Below are 25,869 nucleotides of genomic sequence, written 5' to 3' on the forward strand. Positions count from 1 at the left end.
CTACCACCATCCGCCGCCGCTGTTCTGCTGTCGCACCCGGATCACCAGCACCGGATGATGATTCCCGGCTTTGTTCGTTTCGTCCGGAAAACGATGAATCTCGAGTTTCAGTCCCAACACCGACCGGTACAATTGACTATCGCTTCCATACGCTCTCTGCATTGGCCTTGAACGGTAGTATAGCGGTAACGATCCGGTTGCCTGCTGCGAGTGCAGCTGGAGAGAATTAGCAAAAAAAAGATGGCTAGTCTGTAAATCGATCGCTACTAGCGGATAAATCATGAAAGGAAACATCAATCCTCGTCGTTTACGTATATATGATATTCTGAGGTGCAGTGTAGGGTAAAGTTGAGTAAAATGTTTTGACAATCTTAGAAGGTGATATGGTACAACATTAAAAAAAAATTTCTAGTAACGTTTTGAAATATAACTGTAAGCGAGAAGAATATGTCATTAAAATGTCATTATTCAATATAAAATATAGCACAAATATTCAGTAAGGTTTCCGGTTATTCAAATCCGGCTTACCGGACGTTTCCTTTGACTCCTACCATCAAATTCTGTACAGCCACTTCGTACTCTTTATTCACCGCTGAATGTCAACATGCCTTAAATTGCTTCTTGCTTCCAATCCAACACTTCTTTGGATCTTCTTCATATTTCGCTTGACCAGGTCCCAACACTTTTCGTTCTAGCAGAGCTCTGACATACGAGGAGAAATTCTTGTCCTTGAGCACCATCTGCACGCTGTGGACGGCTTTACACGGCAACGGTCTTTGTTCCTCGATAGGAACATGCAAAATCCGGCCAAAACAGCACGGAATATATTACTATTCAAGATAGGCAGCAAACATTTTTCCACACACTGGTTTCACATATATTGCCTAATTGGTGCTCCGGGCAGCAATGAAAATGTCGCTTTTAAAGGGAATATATTACTATTCAAGATAGGCAGCAAACATTTTTCCACACACTGGTTTCACATATATTGCCTAATTGGTGCTCCGGGCAGCAATGAAAATGTCGCTTTTAAAGGTACAGATAGGAACCAGATATTTCTGAGCGAACTACGATAGTTTCATATGCTTGAAAATGTCTGCGACCTTATTTCTTTCCAGTTGATCGAAATGCGCTTTCATTCTCCATCACCACCCAGTCGAATCTTTTAAAAATCGTCGTGTACAGCATCCGGGATCGTGTTTTGGACGTCTTGTATTGTTTATCGTCGTGATTTGAAATCTTATGAACCGTCTTATGAATTGACAATCCCGCACGGTGTTGAGCTCGAGTTGAGTACGGTTGTAGACGAATTTCTCAGCTCGTTTGGAGTTCCACTTGGCCACTATTTTCGTTCATGTCCGTCAAACTTTCCGACAATCCAAGTTGGAAGAATTGTTGTGTAGGAGTGCGACAATGATACCATAAAAATTGATAACCTCTGTGGCGTGTTAAAGTTGACTCATTCATCATTCACGCTATTTTTCGTCTGCGTATGTCAATGAAGCCCACGGTACAATATTTTACCCCTCATTCATCCATAAATCCATTGCTGCATGATTTATTCCTTTGCAACCGGAGAGGAGCAAAAGATTCCTACGGAAACGAGAAGGAAACATCATGTATTTGTCATCGTTCGCCGGACTCACCGTACGCTGGAAATTGCTAACAACCTGCATGAATTATGGATCAATTTTATCCGACTACACGCTAACTTCGCTGCTTTGCCATTCTTATTCTCTTGAAAACATAAAGTTGATATTTTATATGTTGAAATGGATTTCTCTAGCTCAGTTTTAATGCCTTTACTTTAATGATAATATGAAAAACAATGTATTCTTTACATCTTAGTAATATAATGCATATGCTGCTTAGGTATTTACGGCAAAGCGAAGCAACTAGAAACTCGGGATCACATCGCACACACACAGCAGGCTATAGGAAAAATGCTTTCTTTAGTTCGACACACACAGTAGGGGGGAGCAGGCGTACAACACGTTTTTTTCTAACACCAGGCCGGCATTGTTGTCATCGTTGTTGTTTTTGTACGTATCTACTAAATGAGTAAATAATCATGCACTAGTGAAAATCAATCCGTTAGTTTCAGTGTAGGTAACCGAAGAAGATACAGCATCAGAAATAGAGCGAAGCATAAGCGAAACCTTCACGCATTTCAGCCAGCATAAAGAGCACGCCTCCGCCGCCGCCGCCTTGCAAGTGATCGCGACAAACACATTAACCATTTATGTTAAGTTTATACACACAGTCAAACACAGCCGAACCCGTATGGTACGGGACGATTGTAAAAAATGAAAATTAAAAGTAAAAGTAATGATTATTATTCGGGGGCAAACTTCACTGAACAGAGAAGTACATTCAGCGGAATCCAAAAGTAAGTACTAATTATGGTTAATAAACAAAATCGATAACGATACATTATAAAAAAAGAAAACCTTATCCAGTGTAAGCTCAGATGACAGACACTCTCGGTCACAAACCCTGTCAATCCGAATGACAATGAAAATAAAAACTGCTTTATCAAAATTCTCTTGTTTCATTTTTATTACCTCATGGAAATACGTTGAATACGTTTATTTCAGTTTGGCATTACATTGATGAAAAGAAAAGTCTTGACTACATTGGAGCAATTTGAGAAATGCTGACAATTTCCGAAATGCCGAAACTCTTCAAAACCATAGTCACTGCGCTTGAGCACTATTCGCAATAAAGCTTTGTAAAGCATACCGAAAATTTTAATTGAGCAAACTTAAATTGGGCTCTTTAAATAATAAGGTCTAGGAATTTTGCGAAATTTTGCACACTGGTTTTTAACGCGGATTTATTGATTAAGCAAGGAGAATATTTGAAAACTGGGGGTAGCTAATTTTCCTGCATTCTTTTAGTATTTTTAGTTAGTGCTTAAAGTTTCATAACAGCTTGTTTGTCGTTTCGAAGTTTTAACTTATATTTATGTTACTCATGAACCATTTTCATTAAAATGGAAGCAGATTTTTTCAGCAAACCAGGAATAATATTAAGTCTGGACAAGAAGTCTTCACTAAATATTAAACCTGGAGAGTGCTATTCGGCGTTAATTTGAATACAATGCAAATAAAAATTGGCAATTAAAGGTTGGTGAACGGCTAAATTATGCTAACGCAGAGTGTAGCAACGAGGAGTAGCCTTGTCAAACTTGAGCGCTTGTTCTCATGTCAGGGGCGGCTCTTGATGGCTTGACAATTCCTCAACCAATTGTGCGGTTGTACTTCAGGTTAAGAGCGGCTCATGACATCGTCTAATCCGGAGCTGACGGCTGACTTAGGAAATGTATTGTCTCGGCACTACACTTAAGTTGGCAGTCCCATCGGGAGACTCGGGAGCGTGGCCCTAGTAAGGCAACCTACCAAAACCCATCAAGTTCTATAAGAAGCTGAACCAAACTCGTAAAGGATACACACCGTAGCCAGATATGTGTAGATAGGAGAAGCGAAACCTGAATCTGATCACAAATGAGCACGAGGTGGAAGCAGTTCTTCGATGCGCATCTCAATGGTGATATAACAGTAGGAGACAAAACAGAAGATATTCTGCGAATGTCAACAAAGGATAGCAGCGTGCCGGCTCCCGATCTCAAAGAGATTCGGCGAGAAATCGGTCAGCTGAAGAATAAAAGTGCCGCCGAAAAGGACCGACTCCCGGCATAACTCTTCAAAGTGGCAAAGAACTACTAGCAACAACACTTCCTTAAATAATTTCAAGAATTTTGGAGGAGGAGAAACTACCGAAGGAGTGGATGGAAGATGTGATTTATCCCATCTACAAAAAGGGCGACCGGCAAGCTAGCTGTAATTACCGCGGCATTACGCTGGTCAACGTCGCCTACAAGGTGCTCGCCCAAATTTTGTTACGTCGTCTATCTCCAATAGCAAGAAAATTTATAGGACAATATCAGACGGGCTTTCTGGGGGCTCGTACTACTACGGATCAAATTTTCACTCTTCGACAAATCCGCTATGAATGTCGGGATTACAACGTGCATCATAATTCCGTGGATTTTAAGGCGACATACGATACAGCCGAGCGCATACAGCTATGGCAGATAATGCACGAGAACGGCCTAGAAAAAATAAGCAAAAGCGGAGAGTTGGTAACAGAGTTTCGTGGTAATAACAAAATGGTCATTTGGTGGATCGCTCTTTGTCAGATAAAACTATTTACCGCACATTATATTTAAGACATGATATTTTTCCCTTTCAGGCTTTCGCTCTCTGACAATAATATATTCACATTAATAGTAATACTGATATTTTACTTGTTAAAGTACAACGAAAAGAAAGCATCAAAAAGGCAACAAAAGAACAACAAAAAGGCGATAAAAAGTAATAAATAAAGTAAACGATAAAAAATAGTTTTGTTGTCTTAATAACAAATGGAGCGATGAAAAACGATTAACAGATAAAAAATCAGCGAAATGACGACATGCTGATGATGCAAAGAAAAAAAAAAATCACGAAACGACGACAAAACAACAACAAAATTGGCAAAAAGCCGCCGAAAAAGCGTCAAAATTGCGGAGGTTAAAAACGACGGAAAATTCGACAGAGAAATGACAAAAAAGCGACGAATTCGAAGAAAAGACAACAAAGAGAAGGCAGCAAGGCTTCGAAAAGACAACGGCAACATGACGAAATGACGACAGCAGAACGACTAAAACAGCAAATAAACGATCAATAGGCGATGGTGAAGCGACGAGAAGGCAACGAAAAGATGACGAAAAAGTGATAACAACTAGGTGAAAACACGATGAAAAGAGATGAAGAGCAGGGGGTCAATCCTGGTGTAGTGGTTAGCATTCACGCCGAGGACCCGGGTTCAAATCCCAATCCTGTAGAACTCACGAATGACCCAAGAAATGTCATAATTGGCTAAAAATAACGCCATCAATAGTAACCAAAAATACTATAACATACGATAGGAAATGATGGAAAATCGCTGAAAAGAGAAACTGAAAATGAACTGAAGACAATTCACAGACTTTATAAAGACATAAAAAACTACAAGACAAAGGCAAAACCACGAAGGCAAATCTATCTGTCTGTCTGTCTGTCTGTCTGTCTGTCTGTCTGTCTGCCTGTCTGTCTGTCTGTCTGTCTGTCTGTCTGTCTGTCTGTCTGTCTGTCTGTCTGTCTGTCTGTCTGTCTGTCTGTCTGTCTGTCTGTCTGTCTGTCTGTCTGTCTGTCTGTCTGTCTGTCTGTCTGTCTGTCTGTCTGTCTGTCTGTCTGTCTGTCTGTCTGTCTGTCTGTCTGTCTGTCTGTCTGTCTGTCTGTCTGTCTGTCTGTCTGTCTGTCTGTCTGTCTGTCTGTCTGTCTGTCTGTCTGTCTGTCTGTCTGTCTGTCTGTCTGTCTGTCTGTCTGTCTGTCTGTCTGTCTGTCTGTCTGTCTGTCTGTCTGTCTGTCTGTCTGTCTGTCTGTCTGTCTGTCTGTCTGTCTGTCTGTCTGTCTGTCTGTCTGTCTGTCTGTCTGTCTGTCTGTCTGTCTGTCTGTCTGTCTGTCTGTCTGTCTGTCTGTCTGTCTGTCTGTCTGTCTGTCTGTCTGTCTGTCTGTCTGTCTGTCTGTCTGTCTGTCTGTCTGTCTGTCTGTCTGTCTGTCTGTCTGTCTGTCTGTCTGTCTGTCTGTCTGTCTGTCTGTCTGTCTGTCTGTCTGTCTGTCTGTCTGTCTGTCTGTCTGTCTGTCTGTCTGTCTGTCTGTCTGTCTGTCTGTCTGTCTGTCTGTCTGTCTGTCTGTCTGTCTGTCTGTCTGTCTGTCTGTCTGTCTGTCTGTCTGTCTGTCTGTCTGTCTGTCTGTCTGTCTGTCTGTCTGTCTGTCTGTCTGTCTGTCTGTCTGTCTGTCTGTCTGTCTGTCTGTCTGTCTGTCTGTCTGTCTGTCTGTCTGTCTGTCTGTCTGTCTGTCTGTCTGTCTGTCTGTCTGTCTGTCTGTCTGTCTGTCTGTCTGTCTGTCTGTCTGTCTGTCTGTCTGTCTGTCTGTCTGTCTGTCTGTCTGTCTGTCTGTCTGTCTGTCTGTCTGTCTGTCTGTCTGTCTGTCTGTCTGTCTGTCTGTCTGTCTGTCTGTCTGTCTGTCTGTCTGTCTGTCTGTCTGTCTGTCTGTCTGTCTGTCTGTCTGTCTGTCTGTCTGTCTGTCTGTCTGTCTGTCTGTCTGTCTGTCTGTCTGTCTGTCTGTCTGTCTGTCTGTCTGTCTGTCTGTCTGTCTGTCTGTCTGTCTGTCTGTCTGTCTGTCTGTCTGTCTGTCTGTCTGTCTGTCTGTCTGTCTGTCTGTCTGTCTGTCTGTCTGTCTGTCTGTCTGTCTGTCTGTCTGTCTGTCTGTCTGTCTGTCTGTCTGTCTGTCTGTCTGTCTGTCTGTCTGTCTGTCTGTCTGTCTGTCTGTCTGTCTGTCTGTCTGTCTGTCTGTCTGTCTGTCTGTCTGTCTGTCTGTCTGTCTGTCTGTCTGTCTGTCTGTCTGTCTGTCTGTCTGTCTGTCTGTCTGTCTGTCTGTCTGTCTGTCTGTCTGTCTGTCTGTCTGTCTGTCTGTCTGTCTGTCTGTCTGTCTGTCTGTCTGTCTGTCTGTCTGTCTGTCTGTCTGTCTGTCTGTCTGTCTGTCTGTCTGTCTGTCTGTCTGTCTGTCTGTCTGTCTGTCTGTCTGTCTGTCTGTCTGTCTGTCTGTCTGTCTGTCTGTCTGTCTGTCTGTCTGTCTGTCTGTCTGTCTGTCTGTCTGTCTGTCTGTCTGTCTGTCTGTCTGTCTGTCTGTCTGTCTGTCTGTCTGTCTGTCTGTCTGTCTGTCTGTCTGTCTGTCTGTCTGTCTGTCTGTCTGTCTGTCTGTCTGTCTGTCTGTCTGTCTGTCTGTCTGTCTGTCTGTCTGTCTGTCTGTCTGTCTGTCTGTCTGTCTGTCTGTCTGTCTGTCTGTCTGTCTGTCTGTCTGTCTGTCTGTCTGTCTGTCTGTCTGTCTGTCTGTCTGTCTGTCTGTCTGTCTGTCTGTCTGTCTGTCTGTCTGTCTGTCTGTCTGTCTGTCTGTCTGTCTGTCTGTCTGTCTGTCTGTCTGTCTGTCTGTCTGTCTGTCTGTCTGTCTGTCTGTCTGTCTGTCTGTCTGTCTGTCTGTCTGTCTGTCTGTCTGTCTGTCTGTCTGTCTGTCTGTCTGTCTGTCTGTCTGTCTGTCTGTCTGTCTGTCTGTCTGTCTGTCTGTCTGTCTGTCTGTCTGTCTGTCTGTCTGTCTGTCTGTCTGTCTGTCTGTCTGTCTGTCTGTCTGTCTGTCTGTCTGTCTGTCTGTCTGTCTGTCTGTCTGTCTGTCTGTCTGTCTGTCTGTCTGTCTGTCTGTCTGTCTGTCTGTCTGTCTGTCTGTCTGTCTGTCTGTCTGTCTGTCTGTCTGTCTGTCTGTCTGTCTGTCTGTCTGTCTGTCTGTCTGTCTGTCTGTCTGTCTGTCTGTCTGTCTGTCTGTCTGTCTGTCTGTCTGTCGGATGCTATCTGGAAAGACATTTAGTTCTAGAAAAGGTATTTAAAAGAATTGTTTGTAACGAGCAATTCTTGAAGGAAAACTGGAAAGCCTCGGCCGGTAGCGTTCCGCTTTAGGAACTTGGCATCTTGTGATTTTTATTCGACAGACTTGGCTGGCAGCTAAAAGCAAAGCCCTGGGCTTAAACGTCTTTCTAAGACTTGGCCCTTCTTTATCGACAGACTTCACAGCCGGCTATTAGAGTACAGGATAATTAAGGTGCTAGAATAATCCTGCTGATTCTATGTAGTAGCACCAGTAGCTGTAACTGTTATTTAGAATAGAAGACAATTGCAGAAGCTGAGTCCCGTTAGTTTCGAGGTACGATGTCGTGACAAACCAGTTATCACATGTATGGGTCAAGCTTGTTAGACCTGTGCGGTACAGGCTGTGCGTTACTTTGAGGCCTGCTGGGAGGTTATTCCTAAAGATCTGATTCTGCATATGGTCGATGTTAAATCCGACTGGACTAAGTCGCAAAATTTAAAAAAAATGAGTTAATAACAGCAAACGATCAAGAATTTTCGAAGCTATATTTTGCTCTAATCAGACAACATAAATGTGGCAAACAGACAGAGTTATGAGATGATTTCGAAAGATTGATACTTATAAACCATACAGAACAGCAAACTTTGAACGCGTTTTTCTCGTAATCAGCGTTTTGTCACTTGGTTCGGTCTGACTTAACACCGACCATATGTAAGATAAAAAAATAAAATAAAACTCGCTTTCCTGTGGTAAATATTTTATTTGAAACTAATTTAATACAAATTACACAACATAATTGATCCTACTGCTTCTATACATTCGGCTAGTGATTCGGCGGAGCTGGTTGCAATGACTATGTATGGTGATTGGATAAGCGGTGAATTTCGGGAAACCGGTCGAAGAGGGTGGGGGCTGGCGGTTTTGAATATCATCTCATGAATGTTTAATGGGCTTGCCTACGGTGGATTCGCTCAGCTTTGCGGCGTCACCGTTGCTGTTCGCCATCGCTGCCGCCGCTTTCGTTCGCTTTTTGAGGTAGGCTTTGACGTAGAAGTCGGCAAACAGTGTAAACATGAAAAGGTTCTGCATAAAACCGATCAGCAGTATGGGAGTCGGATAGTCGCAGTAGCCCAGCAGCAGTGGGAGTCCGAAGTGTACCATAAGAATCATAAATTGTAGCTGGAAAAATGAAAGAAAAAATGCGTACAGTAGGTAATTAGTGAATCTCGGCGACCCTGACGAAACATAATTGTTAATCTAGGTCAACAGAATGTTAATTAGACGCGTGAAGATTTTGTAAATTAATGTGAGAATAAAAAATATCATCTTAAAGCGAACATGTATGTGGCAGGAAAACGCATCGAGCACCCATACGTACCAATTGAACCTGCGTGATGTGCTTTTTCCACCAAAGAGAATTTTTCAGCTCCGGCCGGAACGAGGTCAGGAAGTAATAGAAGTACATGATGACATGCACAAAACTGTTGATCAGCCCAAGCAGTGTCGCGTGGCTTCCTGCAACGAGAGACATGGCGAGACCGTTTTTCAGTACGCTATGTTAAATGAGGTATAATGTGGAACTGGAAAGGGATGAGGAATGAGGCCGCCTTCAGCGAGTAACGAGCAAGTCGAAATAAAAACACACGACTGCGCTGGACTACCGTGACTTTATAGGCTACCGGTCTTCAACAGCGAAAGCAATAAACCAGAATGTTGTGTATCATTATACCGGGTCAAATTGTGGTACATAATTGATAGGGCGCCACCGTGCCGCTACTGCTGTCACTGGCACTACTCACCATGGTCGGCTGCTGTGTCCTGCGAGGACCGACGTCGGTGCGTGTTTTATTCATGCAGTGCAACATGATTAGGATTGAGAAATGATTTCAGTGAATTGATAAGCTTTAGCATTGCATTGATATTATTGCTGTGCCCCCAAAATAATATTATTTTTCTGCTACTATTTTCTACACGTGTTCTTTCGGTTTTTTGCAGTACTGCATCGGAGAAAGTGAGCTAAGCTAGTTTATTTACTTTCTATGCCAAACATGGATGGTTCACGTTAACTCATTAACCCACTCTGTCCCAGAGGTGTTTTGGTGGTTTTTTATCTTTAAAAAAAGCTATTAATTAGCAATTCGTCAAACGCAACTATACAGCTTGTAAAACAATGTTTTTTCAACGTTATAAAATTAAAATATCCCTATTTGAATGCCTCAAAAATTTTATCGGCCAGTTTTAGTATCGGAAGTCATGGAGCACCTGTGCTACCATGGGACAGAGAGGGTTAAGAAGATACATTTTCAGAATTTTCGATCAGTCGAAAGGGTCTCATGAACATCACCAATTGAGTAAAACAGTGTGGAGTAAGTCGACATTTTCTTTTCTCACACTGAAAAACACCGGAAGCTTAAAAAATCTACACAATGGAGATTGGAGTGAGGCTACATTTACTGCAGACTATTACATCGAAAAAGTTTTGCAGAAGCTTATGTTTTCTTGTGGTTCGAAGTTGCATGATAATTATTCTTCCAGCAAAATTCTAATTTGGCTTCTAAACCAAGGAAGACAGAGGGAACAATTCCAAATGAAATATGTTAACGATTCAACGTGACCCTCTCCAATTTGAATGAAATTTTCAAAATATCTTCAGTGGAGGAAATCATTCTTCTCTTATAACTCAATCAATTAAAGACTTTGATTTTATAAAAAGGAGTATTTTAAATTTCTTATGCGAAAACACACACGCCCTTTTTAAAAATTGATTTTAAGTCATTGACCATTCATTTTTTTATCATTTTTTATGTCAATTGACCTTCAATTGACATAAAAAAATGATTTTCTTCATTAAAAACATTTTGAGTGTTCCATTCATATAGGAGAACAGCACGCAAGTTTTTTTTATTTTTTGGCAGATATCATTATCATAAATGTTATTTTAAAGAAATCGATCCAATTAAATTTTGAATTCTCTTGGTGTTGGTTTCACTTATTTTGAAGCACTTTGTAATATTAGGTAAGCGATTGCGTAGCAATACAAACCTATAGTCTTTGCGTATAGTTTACATTTTGACTGTATTACTTTAAGCAGTTGCTAACTTTTCCTTGTCCAAAGCATCACTGTCGTAGCCAAAAGAAAAGGGTCGCAGTACCCTTTCATTAAAGTAATGAAATTTACCTTTCCCCTACTCTTATCAGAATTTTCTCTATAGTTATAACCAAAGTACGCTTTTCTAAGAGAAGTGTGTTACTGTTAACCTCCTATCCTATATTTCCACAAAGTCGTTTCAAGGGAACGAAAAGTAAAATCAATTATGGATATAATAAGATTTTTTTTCTTTCCACGGCGTATTCTTGTTTTACCTAAGTTTACATAATTTTCCTAATAGAAAATATTCAAATTGAACATCAACTGGATCAGACTGGAGGAAACGTTCGATAGCTACTCGCCACAGGACATCAAGATCGTCATCGAGGATATGAACGACCAGGTCGGTAGTGAAGAAATGTACAAACCGGTGATAGGATCCCATAGTTTGCACACCAACACGAACGATAACGGCCAACGATGTGTAAATTTCACAGCTTTCCGACGTCTGGTGATCACCTGATCACCTGATCACCTGAACCAACGTACAATGAACCAGACAACTTTTTCTTAGATGACCGGTCTTTCTCTATCATCACAAACATACGTTCGCTACAGGGTGTGGATATTTTGTATTTTTGTATATTTTGTATTTTGGTCGATTCATCTGACAATTTCGATATTATCTACATTAATATGAAACTTCAATCTAGAACAAAACTATTGCAGCATACCTTGTCAGTCTTCTACTAAAGGCGCACGAAGAAACGTCTCCAAAGTCAAAAAATTCTTCGACCAGCATGAAAATGCGGATGCATGACGTCAGTGGTTCATAAAACTCGTACATAGTCCGATGGAATCTGGTTGTCAGTAAATTCGATGAGCGAAGCTGTCTACGTGAAGCACGAAAATCAATACGGGACAGCAGAGCCGGGGCATCTATTTCATTGCTAAGCAGCTTGGCCACAAAAATTGCTTGTTGAATTCTTCGACGTCTCTCTCGTGCCTCCAAATCCAAAAGCAGGCATTGGCTTACGTAGCGAGGAAGATTGTTAGGTAGACGCCAGGGTAGATGTATCAGGGCGATGCGAACAAATCTTCGTTGGACACGTTCTATTCTGGCTTTCCAACACAGGTTATGAGGATTCCAGATGACACAGGCATTCTCAAGTATAGGGCGGACTAACGCGCAGTACAATGCTTTCAAGCAATGGGGATCTGTGAAGTCTCGGGAAATTTTTGTGATGAATCCAAGTTGTTGCGAAGCTCTAGAGATGATAGCAGTATAATCTTGGTTGAACATGAGCTTGTTATCCAACAGAACTCCAAGATCGCTGATCTGATCGACGCATCCGAGAATAGCTCCGTTTATCAGGTAATCAAATGAGCTGGGCGCATTACATCGGTGGAATGTTATAACCACACATTTGGCAATGCTTATTGTGAGCATGTTTCTATTACACCAATCAGCAAAGGTGTCCAACAGCGCTTGCAATCGGTAGCAATTAGCGATAGATTTCGCAACGAGGTAGATCTTTAGATCGTCTGCATATACCAGTATTTTTTTTTTTTTTCCTGTATGGACTCATCACTGCGACCAGTATGGTTAGATCTATTGTGATATCGCCCGGGTGTTTGTTGTATAACCCGCACTGCATTTATTTTGGCTATAGTCGCTATTGAGTGAGCGATATGCTTATTGAATTTTATGCGTGCTTGTGTGTAACTTGAGTACCCTTCCTTCAATGCTTTTTCTCTACTTTACCCACCTCGTTCCACATGACAGCGCTGTCCCCAATTATAGCCATCCCTGGAACAGCTAACCAGTGCATTGAACTATAAGGGTCTCATTTTTGCACTGTCAATAGGCCATAACGGGATAACATAGAATTTAGCACGAAGGAAGGGTGGTGCTGGTGAGGGGCCTGGGAATAAACCCATGCTAAAGTCACTTTGCCATCGAATGGCCTGATTCTACTAAGATTCGAACCCATGACCATTCGCTTGTCAAAGCAGACTCGCTAACCTTGCGGCTACAGAGCCCCCCGATATATACCAGTATGCATCCGGAACCAAGCAAAATGGCAATGTCGTTAGAGTACAAGGTGAATAGCAAAGGCTCCAGGTTACTACCTTGCGGAACACCAAAAGTATTACTGAGTGCACGTGAAACTGTGGAATCCAGCTTGACACGTAAAGTACGGTCTGTTAGATATGAGCTCAACCATGAAGTCAATCTATCAGGTACACCAAGTTTAGAGAACTTGTGCAAGAGTATTCGATGATCTACTGTGTCGAAAGCGGCCTTAATATCCGTATACACAGCGTCAATTTGAGTTCCTGCTTCTGTCTGTGAGATGCAAGTACTAGTGAAATCCATCAAGTTCGTCGTCACAGAACGACCTGGCATAAAACCGTGGTCAACTGATATATAGTTTTTGGTGCTGTTCAGAATTATACCACTTACGATGATTTCAAAGACCTTTGATCCAGCAGAAAAACTGGTAATGCCTCTGTAGTTCCTTACATCTCGCTTTTCTCCTTTTTTAAATACGGAAAACATATGGGACTGTAGCCACAGCATTGGAAACTTTCGTTTCTCAAACGATTTGGTGAAAATTCGACTTAGAGGCACGGCAAGAGCAGTAGCGCAGCGACAAAAAATAGTAGCCGGAATACCATCGGGTCCAGGTGACTAGGAGGTCTTCAATTTCTTTGCACCAGAAATGACCATACCGGGAGTGATGTCAAAAATGTCCAGATCAACAGCACCATCGGGAACGCCTGACGCAGCTATTTCAGCAACAGACTGCGCGGTACATCCACTGGCGAACACAAAAGAAAAATGATCAGCAAACAATTTGCAAAATTCACTAACAGTTGATGATTTCGTTCCGCCCAAGAACACACTAGAAAGAATAGAAGATCCTTTCCTCTTAGAGTTTACGAATCTCGAAAAGCTTTTGGGACTGACATTCTCTAGCGATTATTGTGCTTCTGCGCTTAAAATTATGGTGGCCCAACCATGACTACTCAAGTGGCCCGACCTTTACAAATAGCGCTTTTCTAATATTTCACCTTAGCCTTCCCCAACATCTTACTGGAGGGGATTTTTTGATAGTCTTCGTGTGCAGCACAACTCACTTTATACATTTTCGAAATTTATCTCGGTAATTGCATTTCATGAATCAGTTCTTGAAGAAAAGTTCATTGCGCCTGGAAAACTTTTTTTGTAAGATTTAGTCACTGAATTCAGTACGGGTGTTCTGAATACACGATTGAAACTCACAATATTGTGAAAAGTTAGCTATCACAGTAAACAGTTTTACAATGGTTGTAGCATAGATATCATGAGTTACTAAAACTGTAAAATCGTGATGACCCAACCATAACAGTGGCCCGACGATAACGACAATACCCTACGTGTGATTTGTAGAGAGAACTATTTAGCCTATGGTATGCATCGCTGGCAAATTGGCGTTTATTCTGCGCTGTTCGTTGCTTACGAAGTAGTCTTTGCTTTGCGTTTCGATACCGTTTCAATCAGTGCAACTCACTCTCAGGGATGGTTCGATCACTTTGACTCAATTTTGATTCATTTGACATTACCGTCTCAGCCGAGCAAAATTTGACAAAATTATGTAAGAGACATTTGTAAAACTCATTATTATCAAAAACATCCCATCAAGAAGACTGGCAACTCTGCCAAAAATCGAGCGACAGTAACAGCAATGCTATCTGCCGAGCTAAAGTTAAACTTTCACATACTAGTGTGTGTATATTAGAATATGGATGTACACAAACACGTATGCAATGCTTTGCCACGCTCGCACACATCTTTTCCCACCAATACATGTACACACAGCTTCAACTTTTGTCGGGAGGGGTGCGCTGTTGCTTCTGTTGCTCGTCATTTGTATGGGCGCGAGGAAGAGATGCCAGTCTTCTTGATGGAATGTTTTTGTTATTATCTACAATTTTGCTGAATAAAGTGTTGGTGTAACTTTTGTAGTTACGGCGCTACAATGCTAATACGTCTTTAGTAACTAAATGAACGTTCATTACTAGATACTAGTATTGTAACACCGTAACTATAAAAGATACAGTAACACTTTATTCAGCAAAATTGTAGATAATAACTAGTTCTACAAATGTCCTGTACATCAATTAATCAAATTTTGCTCGGTCGAGACGGTACTGTCAAATGAATCAAAATTGAGTCAAAGTGATCTAAGCACCCCTGCTCACTATCACTCCAGACAAGTTTTGAAGGAGGTCCAGTTTTGGGAAGATGCTCGTTCAGCCAGGTGCAAGTAGCATCGCAAAACCTCAATCATCCACCATATCATCCTTATCGATCTCGTCTAAAAAGTAGCCCAATCCAGGGACAAAAGGTGGTCCACAAGAACATCAAAGTTAATACGACGATAGTTCAGAGGCGCAATTTCGAAACTGACAGCTGGACCTTCAACGGGGCATGCCAGTATAGGCAAGAATAAATCCAATGGAGGATGGGGAAGATCAACAGGAAGTAGCGGAGAAATGACCCGACGCACAGCGATCTCTTGTTCAGAAAAGTAGTAAACGAGGTCCAGTGTTCGTCCGAGATTATCACGCAGTGAATTAACTTGTTTCAAGTTCAGGAATTCAAATCCATCGATCACAGCAGCCCTAGCAACAGGAAGCGGGAGAGAATTGATGTACTGTACTTCATCCTCTCCATTAAACCAAGAAATTTGTGGTTGGTTATAATCGACTAATCTCAAGATTTTAGTCTTGACCTTGGAATGAGGTCATACATATATTAATATTTTTTTGAAACGATGGTTCTACAATTGATGAAGGGACGGTAGGGGAAAGAAATGAAAATTTTTGGTGAAGGAGGGGGAAGAGCGGAAAGGAAGGGGGGGGGGGGGGGGTATTGGTAGCTATGCTTGACAAGTAGTCATTTTGACTCCTACCTTTTGTCCAATGCTGGAAGGTGCATGAGTCGAACCAAGCTGTAATCTGAGATTATAACCGGATTCGAACCCACAACACCCTCCAGGGCATGTGGTTCGCTGGTACTTGTACCTTTGAACCATAGAGGCGCTGGACAAAAGGAGACCGCAAAATCCACTTCTCAAGGATAGCTACGCGTGTTGGTTGTGTTATCGACACATATTGTGCCGCTTCCTGCATCAATTGCAGATTACCACCGAGCGAGAAGTTTTAATCTAACTACTATTTACTTTCAGGACGACGACACTGTGCCGGTCCTTACGACTTGCAAGGTACTGCACGTGACGCTGTTCGTCCGTCAGCGTATGTTAGCCGCGTTTCTCGGCGCGGGTTTTCGAGGGAAGGCCCCGTTCCTATGTAATAGACTAATCTCAAGATTTTAGTCTTGACCTTGGAATGAGGTCATACATATATTAATATTTTTTTGAAACGATGGTTCTACAATTGATGAAGGGACGGTAGGGGAAAGAAATGAAAATTTTTGGTGAAGGAGGGGGAAGAGCGGAAAGGAAGGGGGGGGGGGGGGGGGGGGTATTGGTAGCTATGCTTGACAAGTAGTCATTTTGACTCCTACCTTTTGTCCAATGCTGGAAGGTGCATGAGTCGAACCAAGCTGTAATCTGAGATTATAACCGGATTCGAACCCACAACACCCTCCAGGGCATGTGGTTCGCTGGTACTTGTACCTTTGAACCATAGAGGCGCTGGACAAAAGGAGACCGCAAAATCCACTTCTCAAGGATAGCTACGCGTGTTGGTTGTGTTATCGACACATATTGTGCCGCTTCCTGCATCAATTGCAGATTACCACCGAGCGAGAAGTTTTAATCTAACTACTATTTACTTTCAGGACGACGACACTGTGCCGGTCCTTACGACTTGCAAGGTACTGCACGTGACGCTGTTCGTCCGTCAGCGTATGTTAGCCGCGTTTCTCGGCGCGGGTTTTCGAGGGAAGGCCCCGTTCCTATGTAATAGACTAATCTCAAGATTTTAGTCTTGACCTTGGAATGAGGTCATACATATATTAATATTTTTTTGAAACGATGGTTCTACAATTGATGAAGGGACGGTAGGGGAAAGAAATGAAAATTTTTGGTGAAGGAGGGGGAAGAGCGGAAAGGAAGGGGGGGGGGGGGGTATTGGTAGCTATGCTTGACAAGTAGTCATTTTGACTCCTACCTTTTGTCCAATGCTGGAAGGTGCATGAGTCGAACCAAGCTGTAATCTGAGATTATAACCGGATTCGAACCCACAACACCCTCCAGGGCATGTGGTTCGCTGGTACTTGTACCTTTGAACCATAGAGGCGCTGGACAAAAGGAGACCGCAAAATCCACTTCTCAAGGATAGCTACGCGTGTTGGTTGTGTTATCGACACATATTGTGCCGCTTCCTGCATCAATTGCAGATTACCACCGAGCGAGAAGTTTTAATCTAACTACTATTTACTTTCAGGACGACGACACTGTGCCGGTCCTTACGACTTGCAAGGTACTGCACGTGACGCTGTTCGTCCGTCAGCGTATGTTAGCCGCGTTTCTCGGCGCGGGTTTTCGAGGGAAGGCCCCGTTCCTATGTAATAGACTAATCTCAAGATTTTAGTCTTGACCTTGGAATGAGGTCATACATATATTAATATTTTTTTGAAACGATGGTTCTACAATTGATGAAGGGACGGTAGGGGAAAGAAATGAAAATTTTTGGTGAAGGAGGGGGAAGAGCGGAAAGGAAGGGGGGGGGGGGGTATTGGTAGCTATGCTTGACAAGTAGTCATTTTGACTCCTACCTTTTGTCCAATGCTGGAAGGTGCATGAGTCGAACCAAGCTGTAATCTGAGATTATAACCGGATTCGAACCCACAACACCCTCCAGGGCATGTGGTTCGCTGGTACTTGTACCTTTGAACCATAGAGGCGCTGGACAAAAGGAGACCGCAAAATCCACTTCTCAAGGATAGCTACGCGTGTTGGTTGTGTTATCGACACATATTGTGCCGCTTCCTGCATCAATTGCAGATTACCACCGAGCGAGAAGTTTTAATCTAACTACTATTTACTTTCAGGACGACGACACTGTGCCGGTCCTTACGACTTGCAAGGTACTGCACGTGACGCTGTTCGTCCGTCAGCGTATGTTAGCCGCGTTTCTCGGCGCGGGTTTTCGAGGGAAGGCCCCGTTCCTATGTAATAGACTAATCTCAAGATTTTAGTCTTGACCTTGGAATGAGGTCATACATATATTAATATTTTTTTGAAACGATGGTTCTACAATTGATGAAGGGACGGTAGGGGAAAGAAATGAAAATTTTTGGTGAAGGAGGGGGAAGAGCGGAAAGGAAGGGGGGGGGGGGGGTATTGGTAGCTATGCTTGACAAGTAGTCATTTTGACTCCAAGCTCCTCCTTGAGCTTGGTTCGACTCATGCACCTTCCAGCATTGGACAAAAGGTAGGAGTCAAAATGACTACTTGTCAAGCATAGCTACCAATACCCCCCCCCCCCTTCCTTTCCGCTCTTCCCCCTCCTTCACCAAAAATTTTCATTTCTTTCCCCTACCGTCCCTTCATCAATTGTAGAACCATCGTTTCAAAAAAATATTAATATATGTATGACCTCATTCCAAGGTCAAGACTAAAATCTTGAGATTAGTCTATTACATAGGAACGGGGCCTTCCCTCGAAAACCCGCGCCGAGAAACGCGGCTAACATACGCTGACGGACGAACAGCGTCACGTGCAGTACCTTGCAAGTCGTAAGGACCGGCACAGTGTCGTCGTCCTGAAAGTAAATAGTAGTTAGATTAAAACTTCTCGCTCGGTGGTAATCTGCAATTGATGCAGGAAGCGGCACAATATGTGTCGATAACACAACCAACACGCGTAGCTATCCTTGAGAAGTGGATTTTGCGGTCTCCTTTTGTCCAGCGCCTCTATGGTTCAAAGGTACAAGTACCAGCGAACCACATGCCCTGGAGGGTGTTGTGGGTTCGAATCCGGTTATAATCTCAGATTACAGCTTGGTTCGACTCATGCACCTTCCAGCATTGGACAAAAGGTAGGAGTCAAAATGACTACTTGTCAAGCATAGCTACCAATACCCCCCCCCCCCCCCCCCCTTCCTTTCCGCTCTTCCCCCTCCTTCACCAAAAATTTTCATTTCTTTCCCCTACCGTCCCTTCATCAATTGTAGAACCATCGTTTCAAAAAAATATTAATATATGTATGACCTCATTCCAAGGTCAAGACTAAAATCTTGAGATTAGTCTATTACATAGGAACGGGGCCTTCCCTCGAAAACCCGCGCCGAGAAACGCGGCTAACATACGCTGACGGACGAACAGCGTCACGTGCAGTACCTTGCAAGTCGTAAGGACCGGCACAGTGTCGTCGTCCTGAAAGTAAATAGTAGTTAGATTAAAACTTCTCGCTCGGTGGTAATCTGCAATTGATGCAGGAAGCGGCACAATATGTGTCGATAACACAACCAACACGCGTAGCTATCCTTGAGAAGTGGATTTTGCGGTCTCCTTTTGTCCAGCGCCTCTATGGTTCAAAGGTACAAGTACCAGCGAACCACATGCCCTGGAGGGTGTTGTGGGTTCGAATCCGGTTATAATCTCAGATTACAGCTTGGTTCGACTCATGCACCTTCCAGCATTGGACAAAAGGTAGGAGTCAAAATGACTACTTGTCAAGCATAGCTACCAATACCCCCCCCCCCCCTTCCTTTCCGCTCTTCCCCCTCCTTCACCAAAAATTTTCATTTCTTTCCCCTACCGTCCCTTCATCAATTGTAGAACCATCGTTTCAAAAAAATATGGTTATAATCACCAGCCTCCCAGTTGGCCTCGAGGTAAGACGCTGGTCTAAGAAGCCAGTCGTCGTATGTTCGAATCTCGGCTGGGACAGGCTGTTAGAGTCAATAGAATCGTAGCAACTGGCCTTGTCTTGTATTCTAACGGCTGGTTATGAAGTCTGTCGTATAAAAACAGAAGGTCAAACTTCGATAACGGAATTAGCACCCAGGCTTTGGCTTTTATAATCACCACAAATGAGAATTCTTTCTTCTGAAAACCCCTTATCACGTAATTTACGGATTGAGAGAATATGCTCATCGATAAACTTGACAACTTTACTTCTGTCAGGTGGGATGTAAACTGCAGCAAGCAAATACTTTGACAAGCGAGTGGTCGTGGGTTCGAATCTTAGTACCCAAGCAACACAGCTTGTTATAGAACAGTATAATATTACATATATCAGAACTTCTCTATTACCTGAAAAGCGCAAAAAATTGAAGTCTAATGAAACAAGTATTGAAAGAAGTATGTATCAGGTTATTTCATACCAATTTAAAACGTTATTATAGCATAAGCTACAACTTGTTCTTCCAGTAGTTTAAATTTAGTAATGGAGACATAATAAAAACTTAGTGTTGACATGTTGACAAAACAAACATTATTCATTTGATATGAGCTGTCAAATAAATTCATGTTATCACAAAACATCTCAAAACCTTTATAATAACGACATATGTTTTCAAAGTACGTTTATAGTACTCTTAAGCGACTACTTTCCACGAATATTATTTTCTAACTTGTTTTGTGTGTTACTTGGGTAGAATCAAGCCATTCGATGTCAAGTGACTTTAGCATGGGTTTATTCTCAGGCCCCTTAATTTACCCTTCCTTCGTGCTGAATTCTATATTTACCCTCTGAAGCCTCTTAACAGTGCAAATGTCCCTCCTATAGTTAAGTGTACTGGTCAGAGGTACGAATGAGTCCTCGCCAGGGACGGCTATAATATGGGATAGTGCTGGCAGCGAGGAATAAGTGGGTAAAGTAGATTAAGCTTTGAAGGAAGGGTAAACCCCAATACACGCAAGCACGCATAAAATTTAATAAGCATATCGCTCACTTAATAGCGATTATAGCAAAAAGAAATGCAGTGCAGGTCATACAGCAAACACCCGGGCGATATTACAATAGATCAACTATACTGGTCGCAGTAATGAGTCCACACATGGAAAAAAAAGCAAATACTTCAGTCCTTTGATGACAGCAGAAACACAGATTTGTTCGAGACAATTTCCATTTCTTAAGTTGACCAGCGAACTAGGGAACTGTTGAGCAGACAATCAATACGCCACCAAAACTGCTTTTATCACTATTCTTCAAGCTACGATCACAACGATACACGTTGAAGGAGATATTGATATTGATTCTGACCTGAGACATTCTGACCATCACCTAGTGCTAGAAGCATGTACGCTCAAAACTGTCAACTTTATACGTTAAAGCCGTCCTCTGCCCGCAATCTGCCGAAAAACTACGCGCGAATACGATTCTATATTCCGATCGGGCCCGATCAGAAACGTCCCGATCGACATGTATTATAGCATACGTTGTATTCTGATCGAAGCGCAAGTTTTGATCGGATTCGGCTGCGATCGGTATATAGAATAGAGGCGACTGCCTTCTAAGATGAAGACCGCAGCACTAGGTGAAAAGCTCCGGAGAATACAAAATGATTGGTTTAATGGCGAACACCAACAAGCGATGGAGAAAGAAAATTGCTTGGAAAAATTGTCTGAGCGTTGTCACTAGCGAGAACTTGCCCAAATACCGATGAGCAAGGAACCAGTTGACCATGAGCCGGAGAGTAGCAAACTCCAAAAGGAGGACAGAGATCACGAATAATTAGAAGAGCTATTCCGAGCTAATGATACGCGCAAGTTTTACGAGAAGGTAAACCAAACCTGACATGTGTAGGAACGAGAGAGTGAGTCTGATCATAAACGAGCGCGAGGTGTTCAACAAATGGAAGCAATTTTTCGATGAACTCTCCCAGATCCTGTTAAGCGGGCTTAATGAGGGCTCGCGCTACTACGGACCATCCATTTTAACCATCCGACAGATCTTACAGAAATGTCAGGAGTACAACGTATTCTGACCACATTTGTCCTTCCGTTCGATGCTCAGAGTTTCGTAGTAACGTCTAATCACACGACGCACCGTTGACTGCACGATTACGAGTTGTTTTCCGATGTTGCGATGCGAGAGTTGAGGATTTTCGAAGTTCTTGCGCAAAATCAATTCGCGATGTTGCTTTTCGGATGACGCTAATTTTTCCAATTTACGAAAAACTGACAGCGAGAAAAATAGGATATGTTGCTACATCGTCGTAATTGCCTATTCCCGTTCTATCCAACACAAATTATTAAAAATATCAGCATTTTTATGACACACAATGCAAAACTAGTTATTCTCTAATATTTTCGTTAGTTGTCTATCATACGCGATCAATCAAAGTGAGCTGAGATCTATTTAAATGCTTTTTATCAGCTAAATATCCTACGTTTTTTCATTCGACGAAGAAGACAATATCGACTGATCGTTTTAATTTCCGTCATTCAGAAATGAAAATAACTCACGCAAGGCATTGTCGTTATTCTACAGCCAAGAAAACTTGCCTGACCTGCAGAAATTTTGTAGAATAACATTTGTCATGCCGTCCTACACAAATACATGCGCGTTAGCTTCGTAAACATTGTTGTGATTTTTAGTTCGGACGATGAAAATTTTTGATGGACGGATTTTAAAATGGTACGACGAATTTAAGAAATAAAGTCAGTTGCGTAATTTCAATAATAATACTTTAATAATCGCTTTTCAGTGATTTCAAAGTTCACGGATCGGAAGGTAAGTGTGTTTTAGTTAAATCAGCTCCAAGAACTTTTGGAGTATTCATTAAATCCATCCAACAAATGATGAAAATTAGAATGGCTTTACTTATTACGACGGGAATTAGAAAAAAAAACCCTACATTGTAAACAACACACTCTAAACTACTTTTATCCAAATTTTCAAGAGGAAATGCCCAATAAGTAATTTTCTACAGCGTTTTTCCGTGTTGCGATGTGATGTGGGACACCCTTTATCGATAAAAATTAGTTTTAAGAGGACCTTTAGAAATAGTCTTGAGAACCTTGTTTAGTGTGGACCATTCTTGTTTTATCAGAGTTTTATATTTTGTTGTTGGTTGACAATTCTATGACCGATTTTAAGTAGTAAAGGCTGAAAACCTCTTCAAACGCACCTTAAAAATAAATTTCTTACTTGGGAATTGTTAAGGCACATTTGGTAACCTTGCAACTCAATCCTAAGCCATTCGTTTTCATTAACTTTATTGCCCATTCCTAACAAGAATAAACGTAATTCTCACTTTCCAATTTGAGATGGACCTAACATAATTTTTTTTATGACCGGTAGTTTCACTGTTTTGTGTTTGAATTTTGAACGCAATCAATAACTTCAAATTGACATTTAAGCCTCCCATTACATACCCAAGAATCATTTCAACAAACACGATTGTATAAGATTGTTGTTTTTCTGTGCAATCAGCACTACAACCAGGGTTGCCACATGCACAGATTATTCTGTGTTTCACAGATATTTGAAAGAAATCGCCTGTACAGAATCTGTATGCATAGAATACAGATTTTCGCCAAATTACACAGATTAAACAGATTTTTGAGCTTTTACATGAGAGTGAAAAAGACGGAAATAGGCAGCAAAATGACTCTCTATCTCTTTCACTCTCATTGTTTTGCATTGGACAGATTTTTGTACAGATATTTTTCCTCGCCGTACAGATTGTCAGATTTTTTCAACAAAAAACACAGAACTATATGTGGCATCCCTGACTACAACGCACTTCAAAAGAAATCCCAACAATGATAACACTCGCGCGCGATGAAGGTTGCTCATTTCGATTTCCTTTTCCACCGTCGGCGGTTGGTCGGTCGGTAGGAAGTTATGCAATCAGCTATCCCGTTTGTGTTATTCCTTTCTTCCCAGTCATATTACAGAATCTCAGCTCCCATCGTTGTTGGCCTTTCTCCGAAATGAAAACATATAAATTTAATGCCCTGTTTAAATATGTATCTCGAGCATTGCAGACTTTCCCGCAGGTACCTGCTCGCTGGCCAAACTTGCTCGCCGTAAGCCGTAAGCTCAACCTTGCAAACCCAACAGTTCCAGCATGGTGGTTTGTTATTTAAGAAAATGTGGTGAAAATATTGAAGGAGCAGAGGGATTAGTTTAACTATCGCAGAGGTGTGTCACCTCAATCACGATTTTGTTAGTAGTTTTTTTCTGAGTAAACTATGTACGGCAAATCAATAAACTTTAAAATTGTTAAAGAACTTCAAATATTAAAATTGGAGTTTCTGTCAGCTTTTAGACCACTGTGCCCCGGTGTTGGCTCAAAGATGCTGAAACCCGTAGCTAAAGGAGGAAAGTTTGTTTTTCCAGCATGACGGCGGCGATGTGCGGTTGATTGCTGCTGCCACTCAACGTACGCTAACGCACTACTTTGACGGTGCAAAAAGCTGAGAAAAAAATATGCTGCTGGAAGTCCCGAACATTAACTACCTTGACCCTGCGTTGCAGAGATATGGCAGACCGAGCAGGTAATTTATAGGATTAGAAAACAGATGGTGTATCCTTCTGGACCAGCTGCTCTTGGGCTGGTCTAACGGTGTCTGTAATAATCATTACTTGGATTAGAATTAGGATGTTCGCCACGATCGTGGGCTATCTCAATCTCCAATCTGTGATGAAATTTATTTGTTTGTTCAACATTGTTGGAAGTTATAATCCCAGGTCATTGCTGGATTCATGATAAATTAAGGCAGCTTCGCATTTTGCATGTATTCGCTTCGATGGTAGCTAGTCATACTAAACGCGTAATCATAAAAACATTTTCCACATTCCGTACTCGAAATAAAAATAATGAGGGAATAATGTTCTCAACGACTTCCTGTTTTTATTTTCAGTTTGTTTTGTCTTTACCGTGTAGTGCATAGTGCAATTCACGAGTGCAGTGACGAGGGGGAGTTTGCAGATTACTCGTTCGTTCGGAGCCATATTCTTTTATCGGAAAAAATACCTACTAACTATTAATTTTGTAACTTGTTCAAAAGCTTACTCAAAACAGTTCAATAGTTTGAAATTTTTCGAAATTTTAATTTAATATCCTCCTTCAATGAATTTTTCGTAATTTTACTGTATTTTAATTTACTGATATGATTTGAAATATAAACGCGCTAATAACGAAGTTAAAATTAAAATACGAGGGCAATAAGTGTTTTGTTCACATCGCCATAAGGCACATTGCTACACCCCTTATCGACGCAGAGTTGCACTTTGCTATGCTAGTTGAACGCTTCTAACTTTACAGAAGTGTTCAGCTAGCGTAAAGAGTAGCTTTTTATGTTTCAACAAATTTTCTGTTGCAGATTATTTGCATTCATTTCAATTCGGCCGCCAAAAGGTTCAGCTTCAAATAAAATTAAAAAGGCATTCGCCGAAGAAATAATGGTTTCTGCTTTTGCTCAACATGAAAGCGGGCTGTATAATAGCGAGTTCTTATTTTGGTTTTATTTGTTTTTTTTTTGGCTTCAAGAGATTCGCTTCCGCCATTCGCTACGTAATAACTATATAATTGTTACTCCACTTGCTATTTCTATTTCCTAATTTGATTTGATCAATACAAAATAATTCAGTAGATTAATTTCTCTTCCTAACTAGGCATTAGCGGGGTACATTAGGTTGGTGACACAAAAAACTAATATATCATACTCACCCGAGATGAACTTTGAAAAAACATAAGTAGCTGCTATCATTCCCGCATGATGATAGATATGCAAAAAGGTGATTTGATTATTCTTCTTTCTCAACACGAAAAAAATCTGCAAATAATATACACCTTCATCACTCGATCCCAACTGCGATCAACACTCGCAAACATACCGTATCCAGTAGATCCACAATCTTCGACAGAAAGTACAAATACGATACGAAGATAAGCTTGCGCCTGGAAGGGGAAACCTTCTGGTTGATCGGTTCGCACAACCCATTGAAATCGTCTGCCAGATAGGAATTGTTTAGTCCAATTACGCCAATGTACAGATTTATCACAACCTGTGCCAAATTGTACACGTTCATAACCGACTTCAGACAGAACGGTTTTCGATGCTCCATCAGCTTGGGACCCCAGCTGCAGCAAATCTTTAGGTACAAAAATATCACCAACAGCACCGGCCATGGCGATCCGAGTAAAGGAAAATGTTCCACCCTGGGATCTGTTCCGAAATAAAACAAAAGTCTAAATTCGATTCTATGATGCTTCGCACCAAACGATCACTAAATACGCACCATTATACTCCCTAAAGAAAAACTTGTACGAATCGAAAAGGTGTCGTAATACTAAGGCCAT

At 41.7% G+C, this 25,869-nt stretch overlaps 1 protein-coding gene across 1 annotated transcript; it reads right to left on the minus strand.

Annotated features, from left to right (window-relative positions):
* Positions 1 to 25,869, minus strand: LOC128739635 (elongation of very long chain fatty acids protein 1-like). The gene is made up of 6 exons (XM_053835132.1): positions 25,809 to 25,869; positions 25,404 to 25,735; positions 25,237 to 25,342; positions 8,881 to 9,017; positions 8,463 to 8,681; positions 1 to 216 (listed from the first exon to the last, which is right to left on the minus strand). The coding sequence occupies exons 1-6, from the start codon at positions 25,867 to 25,869 to the stop codon at positions 1 to 3; spliced, it is 1,071 nt and encodes a 356-aa protein (XP_053691107.1).

The sequence above is a fragment of the Sabethes cyaneus genome, chromosome 3 (assembly GCF_943734655.1).
Source record: "Sabethes cyaneus chromosome 3, idSabCyanKW18_F2, whole genome shotgun sequence".
In the NCBI taxonomy this organism is placed as follows: Eukaryota; Metazoa; Arthropoda; class Insecta; order Diptera; family Culicidae; genus Sabethes; species Sabethes cyaneus.